General features: G+C 33.0%; 2 protein-coding genes and 1 long non-coding RNA gene across 3 annotated transcripts; all 3 read left to right on the top strand.

Annotated features, from left to right (window-relative positions):
* The first annotated feature begins 775 nt into the window (after window positions 1-775).
* On the top strand, window positions 776-3,279 carry LOC145594780 (pentatricopeptide repeat-containing protein At3g53170-like). The gene is made up of 4 exons (XM_081651112.1): window positions 776-932; window positions 1,229-1,636; window positions 1,801-2,896; window positions 3,013-3,279. The coding sequence occupies exons 2-4, from the start codon at window positions 1,295-1,297 to the stop codon at window positions 3,033-3,035; spliced, it is 1,461 nt and encodes a 486-aa protein (XP_081507238.1). The 5' UTR covers window positions 776-932; window positions 1,229-1,294; the 3' UTR covers window positions 3,036-3,279.
* Window positions 3,280-12,176: 8,897 nt separating this feature from the next.
* LOC145594486 (uncharacterized) lies at window positions 12,177-13,113 on the top strand. Its single transcript, XR_014102840.1, has 3 exons — window positions 12,177-12,284; window positions 12,445-12,506; window positions 13,025-13,113. It is a non-coding gene; the product is annotated as an uncharacterized LOC145594486 (long non-coding RNA).
* A 1,886-nt stretch (window positions 13,114-14,999) lies between these two features.
* Window positions 15,000-18,930, top strand: LOC145593901 (polyamine oxidase 1-like). The gene is made up of 5 exons (XM_081650260.1): window positions 15,000-15,155; window positions 16,242-16,391; window positions 17,388-17,642; window positions 17,814-17,895; window positions 17,984-18,930. Exons 1-5 carry the CDS (start codon window positions 15,000-15,002, stop codon window positions 18,196-18,198), a joined length of 858 nt encoding a protein of 285 aa, XP_081506386.1. The 3' UTR covers window positions 18,199-18,930.
* The last annotated feature ends 1,755 nt before the right edge of the window (window positions 18,931-20,685 follow it).

The raw sequence follows: 20,685 nt of genomic DNA, 5'->3' as shown, positions 1-20,685 counted from the left end.
AATAAAATTTGTTACATGTGCGTGTTTACTTTATTGCATTTAGGCTCTCATCATTTACCTAAGCTCTTTATCATTAATCCTAAAATCAACATTATAATTTTGATATAATGTTTATATTTAAATCTTCATAAGCCTATTTATTTTTCTTTAGTAGTCTAGATCAAAATTTCAAAAGTACATGTTAAAAATCTTAAGATGAATTTTACAAGACTCCAAGGGAAATAATTTTTTCTCCTCATATATACTTGTGAATTGTGATCAAAGCCATGGATTTTTGACCTAGCCTATAGAATATAAGGGATGGACTAGATGGTAGTTCCAATTAAGATAGCTATGAGTCGTACCTTGTGCTGAGCCAATGGGTCATACTGTCAAGTCCGTTAATGGCTTGGTTAGGCATGGGACATGGATGAACCCAGTAGGTACATGTGCTGTGCAGAAATTTTACAAAAGTCAGCCCTTGGCCCTAGCTCACATGCCATAGTATCGTACATTCGTACTACCATGCCCAAGCCAAATTTAAAGAAGAAAATTTTTAATTTACGTCTTCTATCGTGTTAGGTCATGCCTTATCAACTTATCGTGCTTCTCTACAAATGCGTAGCCTAGGACAACCCACGGCCTGACACACACAGTAACATACCATGTCGTATCCGTCATGCCCATGTCTCGTTATGGTTTGGGCCAGCCCAGTGCCATAGTAAAACCAATCAGTGGATCCAGCTACTAATTTATGATCCTACTGCTAAACGACGCATATCGTTCACCTTCTCCCTCTATCTCCTGAACACTCAATTGCAGAGTTTGGTTTATCCATGGGATTAATCAAACCACAACAGTGGCACCTACTGCACAAATTGGCTCAAATTTCATTGAATTTATGCTATGAAGATGAATTCTGAGGAAATTGCAGTGCACTTCCTATAATCAAGGTGAGTGAGGAAGATGACAATCTTAATTAACAGGTTATTAAAATCTTGTTTAGTTTCAATTTCTTGTAATCCCTAATTTATGATTGTTGACTTCATAAATACTTGTATTTGTTGAATTTTCTAAATTTGAATTTTTTGTCACTCATATGAATTCCTGTTGAATTGGAGTTGTTTTTGTTCTTCCGTTAAATTTTTGTTGGTTAATAAATTCAGGTGGTTTGTAATTTATAATTGAATTACTCAGTGATCATAGTATAAAACTGAATTACCTAATTTACAAAAATAAATACTTGCAGTTAACTAACGCGCGCTCCCAGAATTCATCAGAACAAGCCTGTTTCTTCAACCCATCAATCAATATAATGGATAATATAGTACTTGTAGATTCACTCAATCTCAACTGGTTGTCATCTTCGTTAATGCCTTTCACCTGTTCGAAGAAATGCTTCAATGAAAATAAACCAGGAATAGGAAAAAACCCATCTGGGTTTCGTGTTGCAGCAAAGATGACCAATGAAGCGGTGTCAAAGGGGCTTCAGAAGCGCCAGAAAAAGGAATTATCAAAGATGTTGTGGACTGAGGCAGCCATTAAAGCCATTGAGAGTAAAGCCGGGTCGAAAAAGTATAAGAATTTGTGGCCAAAAGCTGTCTTGGAAGCTTTAGATGATGCTATTCAGCTGAACAATTGGGAGTCTGCTCTCAAGGTCAGTTGATGTTTTCTTGGTTATTCTTGTTTTGCTGAATTTCGAGTATTATGCAGCTATTTAGGAGCTTAGCACTTAGTAAAGGACCAACCTAACTCATCCTTTCGTACTCTATCTAATTATATGTTTTCTGCAAATCATGTCTAACAAAAACACTATCCTAGATATTTGGCTTGCTTCGCAAACAACATTGGTATAAACCAAGATGTCAAACGTACACAAAGCTTTTGATGATGCTCGGAAAATGTAGGAAGGCGGAGCAAGCTAGTTTGCTTTTTGAGGTGATGTTGTCTGATGGGCTTCAGCCTACTGTTGATGTTTTCAGTGCATTGGTAAATGCTTATGGAATGTGTGGCCTCTTTGACCAAGCATTTTCAACCATTGATGACATGAAATCTGTGTACGACTGTAAACCTAATGTTTATACATATACAATACTACTAAGCTGTTGCATTAAGCATCACCGTCTTGATCTTGTTAGTCAGATTCTTGCCGAGATGACTTATTTGGGAATAGAATGCAGTTCAATTACATATAACACTGTAATAGATGGTTATGGAAAGGCTGAAATGTTTGAAATGATGGAGAACGTATTATCTGACATGATTGATAGTGGTACATGCCATCCAGATGTTTTCACAATGAACTCATTCATCTCAGCTTATGGGAATAGTGGGCAAATAGAGAAGATGGAGAGGTCGTATGAAGAGTTTCAGTTAATGGGGATAAACCCAGATGTGAGGACCTTTAACATCTTAATAAGGTCGTATGGGAGAGCAGGCATGTTTCAGAAAATGGAGTCTGTTCTGGACTTCATGAAAAATAGGTTCTTCTCTCCGACTGTCGTGACTCTCAATACAGTGATAGATATATATGGACGAGCTGGTGATATCGAGAAGATGGATAAATTTTTCCTGAAAATGAAGCATCAAGGGATGAAGCCTAACACCATTACATATTGCTCACTTGTTAATGCTTATAGTAAAGCTGGGAAGCTGTTTAAAGTGGATTCAATTCTTAGGCAAGTTGAGAACTCCAATGCAGTTTTGGACACTCCATTTTTTAATTGTGTCATCAGTGCTTATGGAAGGGCTGGTAATGTTGATAAAATGAGTGAGGTATTCTCGGAAATGATTGAGAAAAACTATGAGCCAGATTATGTAACCTTTGCTACCATGGTACAAGCATACAATGCAAAGGGGATGAGTGAAGCTGCAGGACATTTAGAGGCAAAGATGTTGTCCATACAAACCTGCTCAGGTCTGTCTTTATCTTTATATTTAAATCACTTGGGCCATCATATATGAAGTACTCTGTATGATCTTACCTTTTGACAGAAATTTCTTGAATTGAGATTCAATTTGTTTTGATTTCAGAACCTAAGCTGCTTGGGTGCTAGTTCATTTTTCTGTGCTACAACCTTGTGATAATGACCAACTATAACTGCAAGAAATGAAAGATTGGAGGCCTATGTGACAGCTAGCTGTTGTAGATATGGTTATGGTATAATTCTTCTTGTTTCAGTTTTTTTCCATAGCTAATACAAGTAGTAATATAGTATGCTCCGTGTTTATTACTTGCGTTAAAAGATTTTTTAATGGAAACAACAAGCTGTGGGGTATGACATTCAGTGCTTTAACAAATTTTTCTATCACTATATTTCGTCAAAACAATTCTTTGACGTTCAACTTCACCATTCTGTTTCCTCCCTCACAAACCAACCTTTCATCGTTTTCGCTGCTATGAAAGGTTGCCGAAAATGCCTTTACTTGTTATATCTTAATTCACCTGACTCTCCGGCTTGCTATATTGCACTTCCCAAACCTTTCTGTGGATATGTAATAGACTAAGGAACAGCAATTGTAAAATAAGGAATTCAAGTAAATAAAGATGGAAGCTTTTGGTTGTTTGATTGATTTCTAGCAAAGTAACAAGATAGTGGCTTTAGGCCACAACTCTCTCAAGGCAACTTTAGGCTGCTAATCTCTCAAAGTGTTTCTTACATTTCTCACATAAGTACATAACTACCGCTGAATAAATTAGCCTCTTATATACTGAGGCACTACTACAAAATAACCTAGCTTCCAATTAAGGTGTTTGTCCTGTACTACAGCAATACAGAACATCAGAGGACAAGGTGCCACTCTCACATAGTGGAACATTATGAGGCTCGTGTTCTTCTGCCCTGTCATTGTTGCCGCTGGCTGCTTTCTCTGCTTTCCCTCTTCTTGTGTAGACCTTGAGTGCAGGCTGTGGTTGGTTCATCACAGGTTACAATAGTAATTATGGCAGTCTCAGGTGTTTAGAGTTTGTCGGTTCTTGCAATGGTTTGCTTTGCCTTAAGTCTACTTATATGATTAAGCGTAATACCAATAATATGAAGTACTCCACAATTATAGCCACAACCTTACCATCCCCCCTTGAACAACTCGGCCACATCTCCACTGTTGATGTATAAAGGTTTTGATGATGAGGAACTTAAACTACAGCAAACTCATCTAATAAAGGTTTCTCAAGTGTTTGTTTAGCTTAGGTGAAATTGATCTTGGAGATGGAAGAAGTAGTTGTGGCTATGAAGACTTGAAGAAGTTCTTTATCCAGAAAGTTATTCACAATAAGAAGAAGAGTTCTCTAACAGGAACTAAGTTCCCTAACAGGAACGTTCCTTAACAGGAATTTGAAGATGGATGACTAAGTTCTTTGGAGGAACTTAGTAAAGCGTGGAGCCCAAGTTAACCTACCAGATCAAGAGCGCAGCGCAGCAATAGTTTAGTTAAGATTTTATCTTCTAGATTTATTGTTAAATATGTTAAGTAGGATATGCATGGAATTTATTAGAAGCGTGACAAGATAGCTTGGCAAATTAATTAAAATCGGAAAATATAAAAAGATAGAAATCGAAAAAGATTTTAACTTAAATGTTTATTTTCTAAAATCAGTTTGTTGAAAAGATATTATGCTTTTTAACTAAATATTTCTATCTTATTTTCTGAAAAGATTTTCTTCATAAAGATTTGCTTAAAAACCGTGTTTTAAGATAAGTTAAGTTTCTATACGAGTTATGCTTGTATAAATAGTAGAGAATGAAATGAGTTAAGGTTTTGTGAGTTTTATGCGTGAAGAATTACAAAGCTTAATTGTGTAAGTTTGCCAAGCTTATAAACTTGTCATATTAGTTTCGGGTTTCATGCATAGCTTGCCTATCATATACTAGGTGTTTATTTCTTGTATTTGGTTTGGGTTAATTGGGAGTGAGTATTTTATTGACATTGCATAGAGAGTTAGCTTCTGGTGAGAAGGGGAAGATTTGTACTTGGGGAGTACGAGAGATTCTAAGTGTGGGACTTAGACAGGGTAGAACAGGGTGTTGTTCTGTAGAGAGTTCATTTAGGAACTTGGGTGTATAGACTTAATTATAATAGGTTGTAACTTGGTGTTTGCCCTATTATAGTGAAAGTGTTTGTGTTTGAAATCCCTAAGGTAGGGTCGAGGTTTTACTTCTAGTTGGGCACTAGAAGGTTTCCTCGTAAAATACTGTGTGCTTTGCAAGTTCTTGTTTTATTCTGTTTTTATATTTCGAAAAATAGTAACTAGGAACTCACCTACAATTCAACCCCCCTCCTCTTGTAGAGTTCGTCTCAACTAACATCCACCCCATCCCCAAAATGACAAAACACTAAAATTCCTCTTCCCTCCCAATAGAAAATACTTAACTTTAATAAAGTTTTCAGCATCAAATGTACTTTGTAGTCAGTATCAACCAACGTTTATATTATAAGTATCACGTCAGGTCAATATAGGTAACTCACAAAAATATGTATTTCTAGCCAAATCAACTATTTAACCGAGTATCTTTTTTGGTCTTTTTAGTTTGTTGCTTTTATTTTCCTTTCTTTATTCTCACTGTCAAAAAAAAAAAAAAAAAAAAAAAAAACTATTTAACCGAGTATATATTTCATAGTAAATTATTGATACATATTTCGAAAATATAAGAATTAGCGTAAATAATTTGAGCCAAATTTCCGTCAAAAAAATAAATAATAAAAATTAGCCAAATCATTCTCATCAGCCCACCCGATGTGCTTCTCAAGGCCCATAAAAAAACAGTGTATTCCAAATTTACACAATCACATTAATCAATTTGTTCTTTCCAAATTAGAATAGTTGACTTTGGTCACATTCACATTGTTAGATCATAACATGCTACTAGTCTACTACACTTCAAAGTTCAAAGGTATATATATCGTTCACACGAGTTCATAACCAAAACACAAAATATTTTTGGTCAAACCCCCAACTTCAATTGACTATGTGCATCCTTAATCAACTATAGAAACTTCTTAAATAAAATTTTAATCATCAAAAGTGCTTAATTTTTCTAGTTGACTCGTTTAATTAAAATATTAAAGGGTTCATGTAATAATAAGAAAATATATAGTGGCTATGACATCAATTTCTTATCTAAAAAATAAAAGTCAGAATGTGATAATTATGTTCCTAAATTGACAGAAAATGCATACGTATAGTTGAAGCTTCAAAGACAAGGGAAGACTTGGCAACGGATTAATGGTTTACCGTACCAAAGGTCAAAATTCATGATATCAAATTAAGGTATTAACCACACCGTAATATATACGTTAAATACTAGAATGACTTTTGGATAAAGTAAAGTAAATTAAGTACTTGCCTTCACTTTGTTATTGTGTCAATATAAACGGTCTTCTTAATCATTTGCTTCCATTATATTGGCCAAAACCTCCTTAAGGTGGGGGCCTCTTTCATTACTACGTACTACACCATTAAAGTTAAACAATATACAAATTACTTAGAAATGTTAAATGCTAGTTTAATTTAATACGGAGTACAAAATAAATATGGGTTTATTTTACTTATATTAAGATGACATTACATATATATAACAAAATTCATGACCATTACTAAAATACGTAGTAACTACGATAAGTACTTAGCTAAGCTTCAACGAGTTTAAACAATAAACATGCATGCATACGTCACACAAAAGCCAAACCCCATAAAAGAATAAAAGCTATGGATTCAATCTTAACTTCATAAATCATAAGTTTAATTAACTAGTAATATGAGGAGTATCTTACATTGCCGAGAAACCCTAATCAATAGGGCCTACGTATTTTGAACTAAAAAGCTAGGATGATGAACTGTAAATACTAATTTGTTTCATATTATTTGCAAGTTGTAACGATTTGACATAAGGTAGAGAGGAAAAATGTCTAATCATTGCAAATAATAAGAAACAAAGGTAGTATTATTAGTGTATAAAACATCATCAAGTTGGTAAATACAGTACTAAATTACATCATTATATGGTGTAATTATATATATAGTGTATTTTATAATATAAATAAATATGTAAATAATACATTAATTATTGTACCATTATTTTGAGGTAAACTATTAATAATGACTTTAATGAGACATACAATATATGCTCTAATGGTGCTTCATATTGTATCTACGTACATAATGGTACCTATATAAAATGTATGTAATCCTTATAGATACTTTTATTAACCATCAAATCACGTGGAATTAGTCAATTATCACTTTGCCCTCCTATGCACTGTAAATTACTTCGACATTCTCACCGAATTTATATACTACGGGCATGTTCACATTTACTGAACTAAGCTGAACTGAACTGAACTGAACTGAACTGATTAGAGCTGAACTGAACTGAATTAAGCTGAAATGAATATTTTATGAGAGAGGAAAATTAGGAGCTGAACTGAACTGATTGGAGCTGAAATGAACTGAACTGAACTGAACTTAACTGAACTGATTGGAGCTGAACTGAACTGAACTGAAATTAATTAAATATGAACAGGCCAATCTAACAATACCTACTTTACATATAAATAATAGTATTTACTTTTTATATACATGTAAAAATTGTAGTAAAAGTTAACAAATAAATATTGCATAAAGTTAAAATGTTGTAATTTTTGTGAAACAATAATGTATAATTCTTATATTCTTCGTTAATTCATCAAAAAAAAAAAGTTATATTCTTGGTGCCTCCAATATGAGGCAAACTCGCATTTGATGAGTTTTTTCTCAACAAACCCATTTAAGTAATTGTTTCACAAAAAAAAAAAAAAAAAAAAAAAAAAAAAAAAACATATAAGTAGTTATGTTCAATGGTTCTTACAAAAAGTGGATGGTCTATAGTAACTTTAATTATTTCTTTGATTTAAAGCCATCCTATCAGATTACGAATTAATAAAATTAGCAGAATCATCTATGGACAAGTTTCCAATCATCCTCACAAACTAATTTTAAAGAAAAATAATTTAGGAAACATCTTTACTATGATCATATTGATTAGCCAACCAGGCCATAAATTGTTGGTGGAGAGAAACTGTGAAAACCATACATGATGACTAAAAATAAAATGAGACATTTGGACGAACAAAGAAAGTATGTTATTGATTAGTGGTTAGTTAGTTATGCCAAAAATAAAAATGGGGGCCATTCTCTACACTTTTGATTGTAACTAATTAATTTTTGGATTGGTCATTTTTTTCCCTTTATAATTAGTCAGCTTAATTAATTGTGGTGGATTTGCAATCACAATTGACAATAATCACATGATTGCCATTTGTCTAAACTACATTGCTCCACCCCGTCTACCCTCAACGCTAATATTGCCAAAAAGCTATGCATTATGATTAATAATTTTGGTTATTTGAATATAACCATGTTTTCATGATGGTTTATGCATATTAATTAACGTGTCAATTTTCTCATCCAATGCAACCGAAGAGACTTGGAATTTCCCGGTCGGTTCTAGACTTCAAATCATTTTACAGGTTGACACTAATTAAGCAAAGAGCTATATATAGATTGTGACGAATAATCTGAAAAATATTTTGTTTTTAGTTTGTCTCAAGTTATGTTTAAACACTTTTACTTAAGAACAGATCCTAAGTTAATAAGACTAGAATTAAACTCACAATTGAGTGTAAATGTAATGTACAGTATATCTATTGATTAAGACTTCTTTCACAATTTCACGAGAATAATGATGCACAAACACGGCACACTATTTTTTTTACAATTCTTATTATATGTCGGTAAATTATTTGCCTTAATTAAGGCATCAAGTGCTTCAACCTGTAATGTTATAGCTTATAAATGTGTTTTAGCTAGTCATCCGAATTTCACTTAGGGTCTTTTCTCATTGATTGAACTCAGCTGAACTGAACTGAACTCAGATCAGCTGAACTGAACTGAACTCAGCTGAACTGAACTGAACTGAGCTGAACTGAATATTTTATAAGAGAAGGAAATTAGGAGCTGAACTGAACTGAACTCAACTAAACTGAACTGAACTGAATTTCAACGTAAGAGAACAGGCCCTTAGTTGAACTTATCTTATCTTGTTTGAACTAACTTGAATTTATTAAATATTTTTTTAGTTGTAATAATATGAACTTGAATAACCTCTATTAAAACTAATTTTTTCTATAACTTATATTATCTGAATATATAATATCTAAATTAATTAAATAAGTAAAAATAAAGTAAATAAAACTGAAATTAAACATGCCTTTAAGGAAGTTCAAGGTGATATTAAATTACCAATACCAAATATATCATGCAATCAATTATCTTTTCTTTCCTTTTTGATTGTTTGAAAATACTCCATAATAATAATAATAATAAGCTCTACTTTATTCACTCGGTTGCTTCATTTATAATTACCACGTGCGGTAACACGAAATTGCTTAATGACTTCTTCCTTTCTAGCTAATCTACTCCACTGCTTGTCGCGTTCTCATATGTTTACCACATGTACGCTTCTGTCGTGTCACTCGTGCGGATTCAATTTTTTTTTTTTTTTTTTTTTAGGATAAGTATATACAAGTATATTTTTTTGATCAATTTTGTAAGATAAGCATATGATCTCTTAAGAATTTCTGGATATTATTGCAACTACTAGGTTAAAACCCGTGCGATGCACGGTTTATATAAAGCCTATTTTAATTTGTACATTTCAAAAGTAAATCGCTATTATACATGAATATAAATAAGATTACGTATATTTTGTATTTTTAAAATTTTTAATTTTAGTCAAAATTATGATATAGTATCGGTTTAACGTTGTCTAATTCATAGTTCAATTTTGGAGGTCATTTATTAGTGTGCTGCTCCGTATTTAAAATTATTTCAATTTCCTACAATAAATTGATAGATTTTAGTTATAATGTAGAAGCTTCCAATATTTAAATTTCAAAAATGTTAAATATGGTAGCTTTCCCAAAATATATATAAAAAAAGATGATATCATCATTGCATTTAGGCGGGGAAATTTTTTATTAAGAAAGCGACACGTGGACAATGATGATGTCAGCAACTTCTGTTTTAGTAATAGTTAATAAATTAGGAAGATATTTAATGCCAATTAAAATTTATTTGATGAACTATAGCCATCAATTAATCGGTGATTCGGGGATATAATTTTAATTAATGTATTCATTTTTTTCCTGAGTAAAAAAAATTGATGGATTTTTTTATAAATGTAACAACTCTCCTTATAATTGATTCCACGTGCTTAGAGTTTTTAATTCCTTCATTTTTTTATTTTTTATTTATTTATTTATTTATTTATTTTTATGTGATTAGTGTATGACTGTATATGTAGATATTTTAAAATTAAACTAGCCTTTTGACCCGTTCGATGCACGGGTTGTTGCTTAGGTTATTTTTCTTGAAAAGTGTCGGTGTTGTTGTGAAATTTAATAAGGTATATATACATAGATATTGTAGGGAATGAAATGACACATTGGTTTAAGTTATATTTAAGTTTAAGAGATGAAAAGACTATTTTATTAATGTAATGAACACTAATTAGTTTAACTTTAATTTATTATAAATGGGAATTTAAAAAGAAAGGATTAAGAGAGGTAACATGTGGCATATGTGTGATTATGGTGACATGTGGCTTAGTATAGATTGTGGTTTGTGTTTTTAAATACTAAGTATAGATATAGATATAGATTATCAAGTGTGCCGTGTGCTTGTGGATTGTTATTAATTTTAAGATTAGTGCACATAAAGATAAAATGGTTGGTGCATTAGTTTGCTATGTTAAGCTTACATATATATATATAGTCACTGTTCTTTCCTTTGTTGAAAAGAAGAATTTAATTAAGTGAAGCAAAATACAACAAAAATTTTATTATCATGAGAATACGTGTTTTGTGGATTTGTGTTATTAGTGGAATATGATTAAGATTATTACAGAAAGAAGGGGAATTATTTTATGCTGGTTTTAAAATTTAAATTGTTTTATACTTTGTTCATGCTAAAGTATCTATAAAATTATAGGAGTAATAATACAACTATGTCAAGTTTGTTTCTTGTATTGATTTTAAAATTAAAGTCGGTGCGTGTCAATCATGTATTTGTTAAAGGAGAGATTTAAACACTAAACTTCGTAAGGAAACTAGGAAAGATTATTATTTAACCATCTAGACTAATTGTCAATTATGCTATAATCTTGCACATAAAAAATTATACAATACCAAAGTATTGAAGACACATGATATACAAACTATCAAATACCTTTAGAAATTAGTAGTTGCACAATTACAAAAGTTTTAACTTAGGGCAACGTCTGCGTTACTCACTAATTGAATCAGACCCAAAAGAGTTCAATAAACTCGGCGTGGCTCAATAACCCTGCTATTCTTTACAAGTTTGGACATAAAATTTAACGTAAGCCGGATCTGACTCGAATTTTTGATCACCTCTAGTTTGTGAGTTTGTCCCAAGTCCCAACTTCTAATTCCGTATGGTCCATAGTAGTAAGATTTGTAATTTTGGAAGTAGGCCCTCCAAATCTGTTAATTACGGAGTACCTTCCAAAACCAAATAAAAAAAAAAAAAAAAATTAAAAAAAAAACTATCTATATATAGACTCCCGCTGTTTTAACACCCCGCGTCCTCTCATCTCAAACACTCAAACTAAAACCTCTCTTTCTTTCATTCTCATGGATTCCATCAAACATTGTTCAGTCATCATTATCGGCGCTGGAATCTCCGGTAAAACCACCATTATCCTTTCTCAACAAATTAAAATTAAATCATAAAATTCCAAAAATAACTCCATTAGTGCTCTAAACTCCCTCTGTTTTTCTCAGGTATATCAGCGGCGAAGCAACTCGCCGATAATGGCGTAGAAGATATCGTCATTCTCGAAGCTTCCGATAGAATCGGCGGTCGAATTCGTAAGGAACAATTCGCCGGAGTTCCGGTCGAACTCGGCGCCGGTTGGATCGCCGGCGTCGGTGGTAAACAGTCTAACCCGGTTTGGGAACTTGCTAATCGGGCCGGGTTACGAACTTGCTTCTCTGATTATAGTAACGCCCGCTTTAATATTTATGATCGAGGGTTCGATTTTTCTCTCTTTAATTTTAGTTTAAATTTATAGATGAAATCATGGAATTTTTAAAAAGTTTTTGGTATTGTTTGAATTGATTTTGTGGAAATTTTACAGTGGGAAGATATTTCCGAGTGGAATTGCAGCTGATTCGTATAAAAAAGCGGTTGACTCGGCGATTCAGCGACTCAAGAATGAAATTGATAACACCAATGAGCCTCCCAAGTAATTTCGGAGTAAAACTTTTTTTTTTAAAAATTAATTTTTGCGCATTTTCATTTAATTTATATACAGTAATTTTGGGGTAATTTTAGAGTAAAATTAATTTTTTCAAAAAAAAAACAAAAACAAAAAAAAAAAAAATCTAATTCCTTCAAATTTGCAGTTCGCCGAAAACACCAATTGAATTGGCAATTGATTTTATCCTCCATGATTTTGAAATGGCCGGTGAGTTATTTGTTTATTCGTATTTTATTTATTTATTTATTTATTTATTTTTATTGATAACTCGTATTGTGCAAGTAGACACGAATCACACAATTTCTATTGTGCACCAGGGACAAATGGAAACTCCAAGTATAGTAAACACGATTTCTATTGTGCACCGTGACATATGTAAACACGGATTCTATTTAGCGAGCTTCAAATGAGCAAAATATGACCACGAATAGATTGTTTTTTTTACCATACCATATGCATTCATAATACACTCGAGTGTATATGGAGAGTAACGGAGTAATAAACATATGTGATTGGACTATGAGATGCTCTATTAGTAATCATACAAACATATCTCATCTTTATATTGTGCACCACTTTATTATTTTGATATGACAATTGAACTTAACTATGATTACACGAATTCAAGGAAAATATAAAGGTAACTTATTTTAATCATCTTTAATTTAGCATAATTGATTGAGGAAAAGTGAGGTTAATACAATATGGGGTGTTGTTAATTGCAGAGGTGGAACCAATATCAACATTTATTGATTTTGGAGAAAGGGAATATCTATTTGCTGATGAAAGAGGCTACGAGCATTTGTTATACAAACTGGCTGAAACGTTTCTGTTGACTTTTGATGGTGAGATATTGGATAATCGGCTCAAACTCAACACGGTAATTATTTATTGTTTGATTAAGTAATGAATTCATTAATTAAAAGTCATACGAAATGATTGTTTTTAAAATTAAACATAGTGTTGATATAATATATGATTTATCTTGAATTTTTTAATCTATTTTGGCAAATAAACTTAAAACAAATTCAGTTGATTTGTTTTAACGAGAATAAAGATGATATAGTGAAAGTAGTGTACTTTTGCACGTTTCATTTTTTAGCTGGGAGACGTTGTATGATAATGATACCTTTGTTGAAGTTGTGTTTTTGTTGGTTATCTCTTTTTTTGTTTTTTTCATAAATGGGGAAAGTGATCAATTCAATGAGCAGTTTTAGGCTGTATGAATCATAACCATCATGTAATCCAAATTTATATGCATGTTTCTCAATCTAACTTATGTCATGCAGCATTTTTTAGCTTTCAAATTGTAATACGTATCAATTTTGCTTAGAATTGGCTCTGATTTTGACTTAAATTAGCAAAAAGATTAGCTAATTACAATAATGACACAAATGATGATGATGACAATGACAACGACAATGACAATGAGGGTAATATGATAATTAATATGATTTTGTCACGGATCTTTGCTAATTATGTCTTTATTAGTAAGAATAGTTATAAAAACGACAACTTAACTTGTCTTATTCGGTAATTGAAGCTCATTTTGTTTATATAGTCTTGTAAGAGTCTTATTTTTTCCTCGTAATCTATGAAAAGCAATGATGTAGATGAAATTCAATCTGATTCAATTCCAAAATCTATGACATTGATCCGAGTTAATTTTAGTATCATTGAACTAAGATATATAGCTGTCATTATTATGTTAATGCATGGGTTAGAACTTAAAAGATCTGATTTGATATCTGAAAATGAAATGTGTCGATGTAGGCTGGCTGTAGTTAGCTAGCTGGGTTGGTGGTGTGTTTGAGTCTTGACCATCATTTAATTTTGCAGATTTGCACATGCACACATCAAATTGTGCAATGAAATCAATTCCTCCTTTTTCCTATTTTCATGACCCAATCAAACAGAGCCTTGTTTGACCTATCCATATTATGATTCCTAATCATACAGTAATGAATTGTGATGATTTTCTTCTTGACTCTCCTCAGTTGTTATTTGCATCATGGGTCCCATATATCTTGCACTACCTTTTTACTGTGCCCCATATTTGTATGTTGCAATTTGCAAAAGGTCACAATACTAGCTAGATTACTAGCTAGCTATTAATATAATGAAATGTCAAATCAGACTTAAAACCATGCAAGTCAATGAATCCTCCTTAGGGCATGTACAGTTCAGCTTAATTTCAGTTCAGTTCAGTTCATTTCAGCTCTAATCAGTACATTAATTCTAAAGGTTAACGTTCATTGCACCGTGGTTGCTATTGTCACATACTGTAAATTTTAAGAAAAATGTTATTATGACCTGCTCTTTATTACAGTAAGATCTAACATCACTTTGATAACAGTTGAAGATTGATTGTAGATGCACATGATCTTCTTTAGTATACTGTGCAATGTCAAGGTAACTCAACATTTTAACTTGGTGTATTGATTGAAAAGCTCCCACTGACTCAAGGCGGGGTCATTTTTAAAATTTAATAGCTCAAATCATAAAAAAAATCATGTAAAAAAATTTGCACTATTGAATATGTGATGATTATTGTGGTGGCGGTCGCTTGAATTCTATGTGCAATGTAATGATGGTATTATTTTATTTTTCTTGGTGGTAAAATTGGTCCTCTAGTTTTTTATAATTTTCATTCTTATCATCTTAATCAAGCTATTTTTTTGGAATTAATCATGTACGTATATGGCTTATGGGCAGGTTGTTCGAGAAATTCAAAACTCGAGGAGCGGCGTTACGGTAAAAACGGAGGATGGTTCCATCTACGAGGCTAGTTACGTAGTTTTGTCTGTTAGCATTGGCGTACTTCAAAGTGATCTTTCTTTTCGGCCTCCTTTACCCGTACGTATCCTCTCTATTCTTGTGTTACGTCTAGTATACTCCGTACTTTTATACATTGTACTCCGATTTTCATGCATATGTACATTGGTGAACCACATAGGATGTTATGTACGTAATTCATGTTTTTTCCGAGATCTTTTATGTTTTCCTCCAACGTGAGATTTTATGAAAAACAAATACTGTTTATTTAGGATGTATATAATGCATCTTCGGCTCATGGCTTCATGCATCCGGTATCATCCTATTGAGATTAAGGCTTTAACATATTTGTTGTGGTAGGAAGTATATTATGCTTTACATCTATAGTTGTATGTATAGTACCACCCAAATTATGGAAATAACCATTGATAGTATTATTACTGCTAGGATACATGGTCCACAATATATAGGCTAAGTTCCTGGCTAATAAGCTGCCCTCTGCTGAGGACTTGCATAGTTTCTGACATTCGATTCTAAGCCTTTTAGATCTTACAAGTGAAGTACGGAGTATGAGTTAATCAAATACGGAGTTCTAAATAGCAGCCACGGTTATGTCCACGGCATTCAGCAGCTATCTGTGAATTTTCTTTGTTTTGTCTGGCCTTTTAGCAACCCACAATTTGGAAGTATAGCCATGACTACCTTATAGTCTTATACGGCTGATTTTAGTCAATGATCATTGCAGTCCCATCACCACATAGAAAGCGTATTGAAACTTTAAAGTTCATATTGATTTATGATATAAGGGAAAAGAAATTTGGTGGGTGCAACGAACTAGATTAAGAATTGGACCACTCTCAAAAGCTAAATATTATCTTCTTGGTAAACTTGCAGGCATTCTGGCCTGCCCTGTGGACCCATAAATCTGTGAGATAGGTACAGCTATCTCACTATAGTACATGAGAATATCACATAATGTCATTTTCAGATTGAGTGATAGGAGTCTTAAGTATAAAATTCGTTCTTTTGAGGACTAATGGCCTAAAATTTAGTTCGAGATTGTGAAATGCTGTAACATAAAGACGATCATGTATTCATTTCCTGATTATTTCAGTGATGCAGTGGTGTATTTTTCTTATGTAACGACTCTTTCTGTGTTTGAAACAGAGGTGGAAGACAGAAGCCATTGAAAAGTGTGATGTGATGGTATATACAAAAATCTTCCTTAAGTTTCCATCTAAGTTTTGGCCTTCTGGGGTGGAGAAAGAGTTCTTCATCTATGCACATGAGAGGAGAGGCTACTACACATTCTGGCAGGTCTGTTTGAGGCTTCATGATTCTGGCTAGTGAATTTTCTTTCTTCTATCTTTTTGCCGAGGCATTATAAAATTTACATAAAGTGGTGTGTTGGTGGCATTGGTGCGCTCTGCATTTTTCCCTTTACACAATGAAATCATTTAAGATCATCTTTTATTTAGTCACAAAGAGATTAACATGGTGGATTAGTGGGGTCTTTTGATGAACTTTAAGTTTTTTATGGCTTCATATTCCATGAAAAAGGATTAATCTGAGCGGTTTGGTTTGTCAGAATGTCTGAATGCGCTCTCCTTGATTCCTTTTGATTATTTGGATAGAGGATCCACCCTCATTAAAATGTTATTTTAGTGGCTCCTGATGTGAGGATTCTCCTCAACAAATCAAAAACTGACTCACGTTGAACAAGGAAAAAAAAAAAAAAAAAAAACCGTTTTACTTAAATTAATTTGGAGTCTGCCACAAATTACAGCATCACTTTTGTTGTTTAGATATCACTCATATCAGGCAAACTCTTTTAACGATGTAGATTGTTATGTTGAAATAAATTAGTTTTTGTTGTTGAAATACTTGGTGTTTTCTTTTTAGCTTTTGGTGTTGCTCCTAATCCTATTCAATGGTATAGTGGCTTGTGTGTACCATGTCCCTTGCTATATACATGGCAACTGTTTCTTGAAAAATGTGTTAAGATTAACTGTGTGCTGTGGAAGTCAGTCCATGGTTTTTATTTTATCGGCCAATGATCACAATATTGGGGAACAAAGTTGTTGAAGTTAACATAAGTTTGATAGAGATGTTACCATATTTAACTTATGTGTCATGTGTTTAGCTTCCTGTGGACAATTTGAGTCATATTGTCTGTGATTTCCATTCGTGGTGTCATAGTTAATTGCTGCATGATAAAGCACCAAGAATTTGAGTTTTCTTTCCGCAGTATAGTTGTTCTGAGTTTCTTCAAATCTGACCACAGTTGCTTATGTATTATTGACTTATCAACAGCACATGGATAATGCCTATCCAGGATCTAATATACTCGTTGTAACATTAACAAATGACGAGTCTAAACGTGTTGAGGCTCAATCCGACCAAGAGACTCTCAGAGAAGCCATGGAAGTTCTGAAAGATATGTTCGGCTCTGACATACCAGATGCTACAGACATACTTGTCCCTCGCTGGTGGAATAACCGGTTTCAGAGGGGCAGCTATAGCAACTACCCCATTATATCCAACAATAAGGTTGCACGAGACCTTAAGGTACTTGAATTCTCATGGACAGATTGACTGCATTTCCTGTTGTTATCTGCATTAAGCCTTCTTAAGGTGATATCATAATTGAAGAACATAACGTGTTCTATCTCCTTTGATTCACGGTTTGTCATATAACTGTTGAGCAAATTAGCTTATTCACTGTTTTCTTTGGATCAGGATCCTGTAGGGCGCATCTTTTTCTCAGGAGAGCATACCAGTGAGAGGTTTAACGGCTACGTTCATGGAGGATATCTCGCAGGTATATGCTGTCAAATTTGATATCATGATCCTATTGATGCAGCATAGCATATATAATGTGGGTGTCTAATCAAAACATATATAATCAGGTATTGACAGTGCAAACGCTTTGTTGGAAGAAATGACGACAGAAAAGGGAAGAAAACCCGACATTAGCCAACCTTTCCTATTGGAACCCTTGCTAGCACTAACAGGATCACTGACATTACCTCAAACTGAGAAAGTATCAAATCTTCATAAGTACGAGCTGCCTAGGCAAATCTTCCTTGGCAGTAACCTAGGAATGCCAGAAGCCATCTTATGACTAAATGAATCAGTCACTGGTGAACAATTAGTTGGACTTCAGTGGTGCACTTGCCAAGACGAACAGCAGAGCAGGCTCAAGTGCACGACCAGCACGGGGCATCGGTTGGGGAGCAGCCAAGTCCACACTGTGGTTTGCCCCATTAAGCTAAAACTAGATAATAGTGACACAGGTGGGGAGCTGCGTGCATTGGCTGGTGTGGTTGATCTATAATTACGAAAAATCTAATTTGATAAGTCAAACAGTATATGATTCGAATTTGCTGATACCTAGATAGGAATAAAGATATTGATCGAAGTGATGAAGTGGATTTCAGGTAGAGTTTAGTAGTTTTGGTACGTATATGATAATCTGATGGTAACTTTCTTGTTGTTTGAACTCTAAAAGATTCATATTGTAAAGACAAATTACATTGGTATTTTAGTTTAATTTAATTCTGTTAACAAATCCAAATACTACTAAATTCTTTGTCTCATCAGTTCACTACTTCACTGCTTCTACAATAATTTTGTATCCGGCTGCTGGCACGGAAGCTTTGGTTTGGTTCTTCCAATTTGGACAACAATGATACTGAAAGTGGGGAGCTGTATCCATTGGCTGGTTAAATTTACCTCGTATTCGCGTAAGATTGAAGACATTTGATTTATACAACTATGAACTCCAGGGATACAATTTGCAATTTCTAGTAGGAAATTCTCTGCAGCATTTTAAACTTTTATACCATTCTATTCTAGGAAAGATTCAAATTGAAAAGATAATTAAAAAAAAGACCAAACATTAAATATAAACTAGTCTTTTGGCCCGTACAATGTGAGGGCTTGTTATTGCCTTATTGGTGTACTTTTTTTTGTGCATGTAGTTTATTTAATTTTTTTTTTTTTTGGTGTTTAGAGAGCCACAAGGGCGGGGGTGAGAATCGATCCCTTGACCTCCTAGAACCGGGAGGGTGCTCTAACCACTTGAGCTATCCCTCACTCTCAATTAAGGGTTTTTGGTTGTGAGTTATTTTGCGAGGAACAATTAATTTTAACGCATTTAGGTTTAGTTTTTTATTGTTTTTATTTGTTACTTTGCATTATAATATGTTGAAGTTGGCATTCAACGGATTGGTAAGCAATCAATAATTAGGAAGTTAGATTAGCAAAATATTATTGAATATATGTTTAAGTAACTATGTTTACATAGGATAGTTTTGGAATGACCCAATGAGATAGCATCCACATTTTCATATTGTAGCATCCACATTTTCCCGTCATGTCTTCATATTTTGTCTCCTCCATTTTGTATGCCGTGGATTGCCTCATGTAGATTTTCTTTGTCTTCAAGTAGTTGTATTTCCGGGATTGACTCATCATTCCTGTAAACGGATTAAAATTTGAGTATTAGAATTTAGGCTTATTTTCATTGGGCCTTGTTTATCAATTAGATATTATTGTCTTATTGTCTAGAAGGTAGAATACACAATTAGCACTAAGAAGACTTTAGTAGCAAGCTGGTTTAGTGGGTTTGCTAGCCGTAAATAGACTAAAAAAAATGGTTTTTGGTGATTAGTAAAATAATAAGTACGTTGGATTTCACTTTTGAAATCAAGAAAATGAAATGCAGGAAGAATGAGCATTTGCAAATTAGCACACTTATTAAGACCAATATACATAGATATGCTCTTTGATAAATATTCTCTATATATAGTAATCCCACATTATCTTTTTTTTTTTTTTTTTTTTTTTGAAGGGAGTGGAGCCAACATTATCTAAATTTATCTAATTTTTCAACTTTTGTTAAAAATCAAAGTAATTTGACAAACCTCATAAAAGACCATATGGTGATGTGTTATTGTCTCCCTTAATACAAAGAAAACAAACCCATTAAACAGAGAACAAACAATCCAGATACAGATTACCTAATGTAACAACAAAACTGTTAAAAAATACCTATACAATTTCAATTCCTAAAAATGTTAAAGCTTAAACCAAATACGTAGTATGAGATTAATTAGTCAAGCATCTTCACCTGTAGCAACCACCGTCAATTTGCATCAAGCTCTCTACAAAAGCAAACAACAATTTTCCAATTTTGACAATTGGGGGTTTTAATTAACAAAAATTCATGCATGTTTAAATTTTATTTCAATTTCAGTGAAAATTGAAGTATAAAATCTACAAAAATAAGAATAATACTCCGTAATAATAATAATTAAAAAAAAAGCACAAGATGATAGTCATTCACCAAATGTTAATCTGCATGTGAATTTGATGATGGAAGTACTATGTTATATATATAGAATTAATATTGCAGTGATAGATGAGTGAATAATTTAAATACTAAAAAAGCATTAACATACATTAGTATTATGTTTAGAATTTGTAACCAACAACATGATTAAAGAAATTTAATTTGTGGGAATTGAAGAGGGGAAGTTGAAGAGGAAGAGTGTGGAATTATTTGTGGGCCATGGGATTATGGTGGGTTTTTGGTTTAATTTACAGA

Source organism: Chenopodium album, chromosome 19, assembly GCF_948465745.1.
Source record: "Chenopodium album chromosome 19, dcCheAlbu1.1, whole genome shotgun sequence".
Lineage (NCBI taxonomy): Eukaryota > Viridiplantae > Streptophyta > Magnoliopsida > Caryophyllales > Amaranthaceae > Chenopodium > Chenopodium album.
This window is presented reverse-complemented; position numbering and strand designations above follow the sequence as displayed.

Coding starts and splice junctions, on each gene's coding strand:
- LOC145594780 (XM_081651112.1), top strand. CDS start 1,295: ATGGATAATATAGTACTTGTAGATTCACTCAATCTCAACTGGTTGTCA. Junction 1,637..1,800: donor ATTGGGAGTCTGCTCTCAAG/GTCAGTTGATGT, acceptor ACACTATCCTAG/ATATTTGGCTTGCTTCGCAA. Junction 2,897..3,012: donor GTCCATACAAACCTGCTCAG/GTCTGTCTTTAT, acceptor TTTTGATTTCAG/AACCTAAGCTGCTTGGGTGC.
- LOC145593901 (XM_081650260.1), top strand. CDS start 15,000: ATGGCTTATGGGCAGGTTGTTCGAGAAATTCAAAACTCGAGGAGCGGC. Junction 15,156..16,241: donor CTTTTCGGCCTCCTTTACCC/GTACGTATCCTC, acceptor TGTTTGAAACAG/AGGTGGAAGACAGAAGCCAT. Junction 16,392..17,387: donor GCTACTACACATTCTGGCAG/GTCTGTTTGAGG, acceptor ACTTATCAACAG/CACATGGATAATGCCTATCC.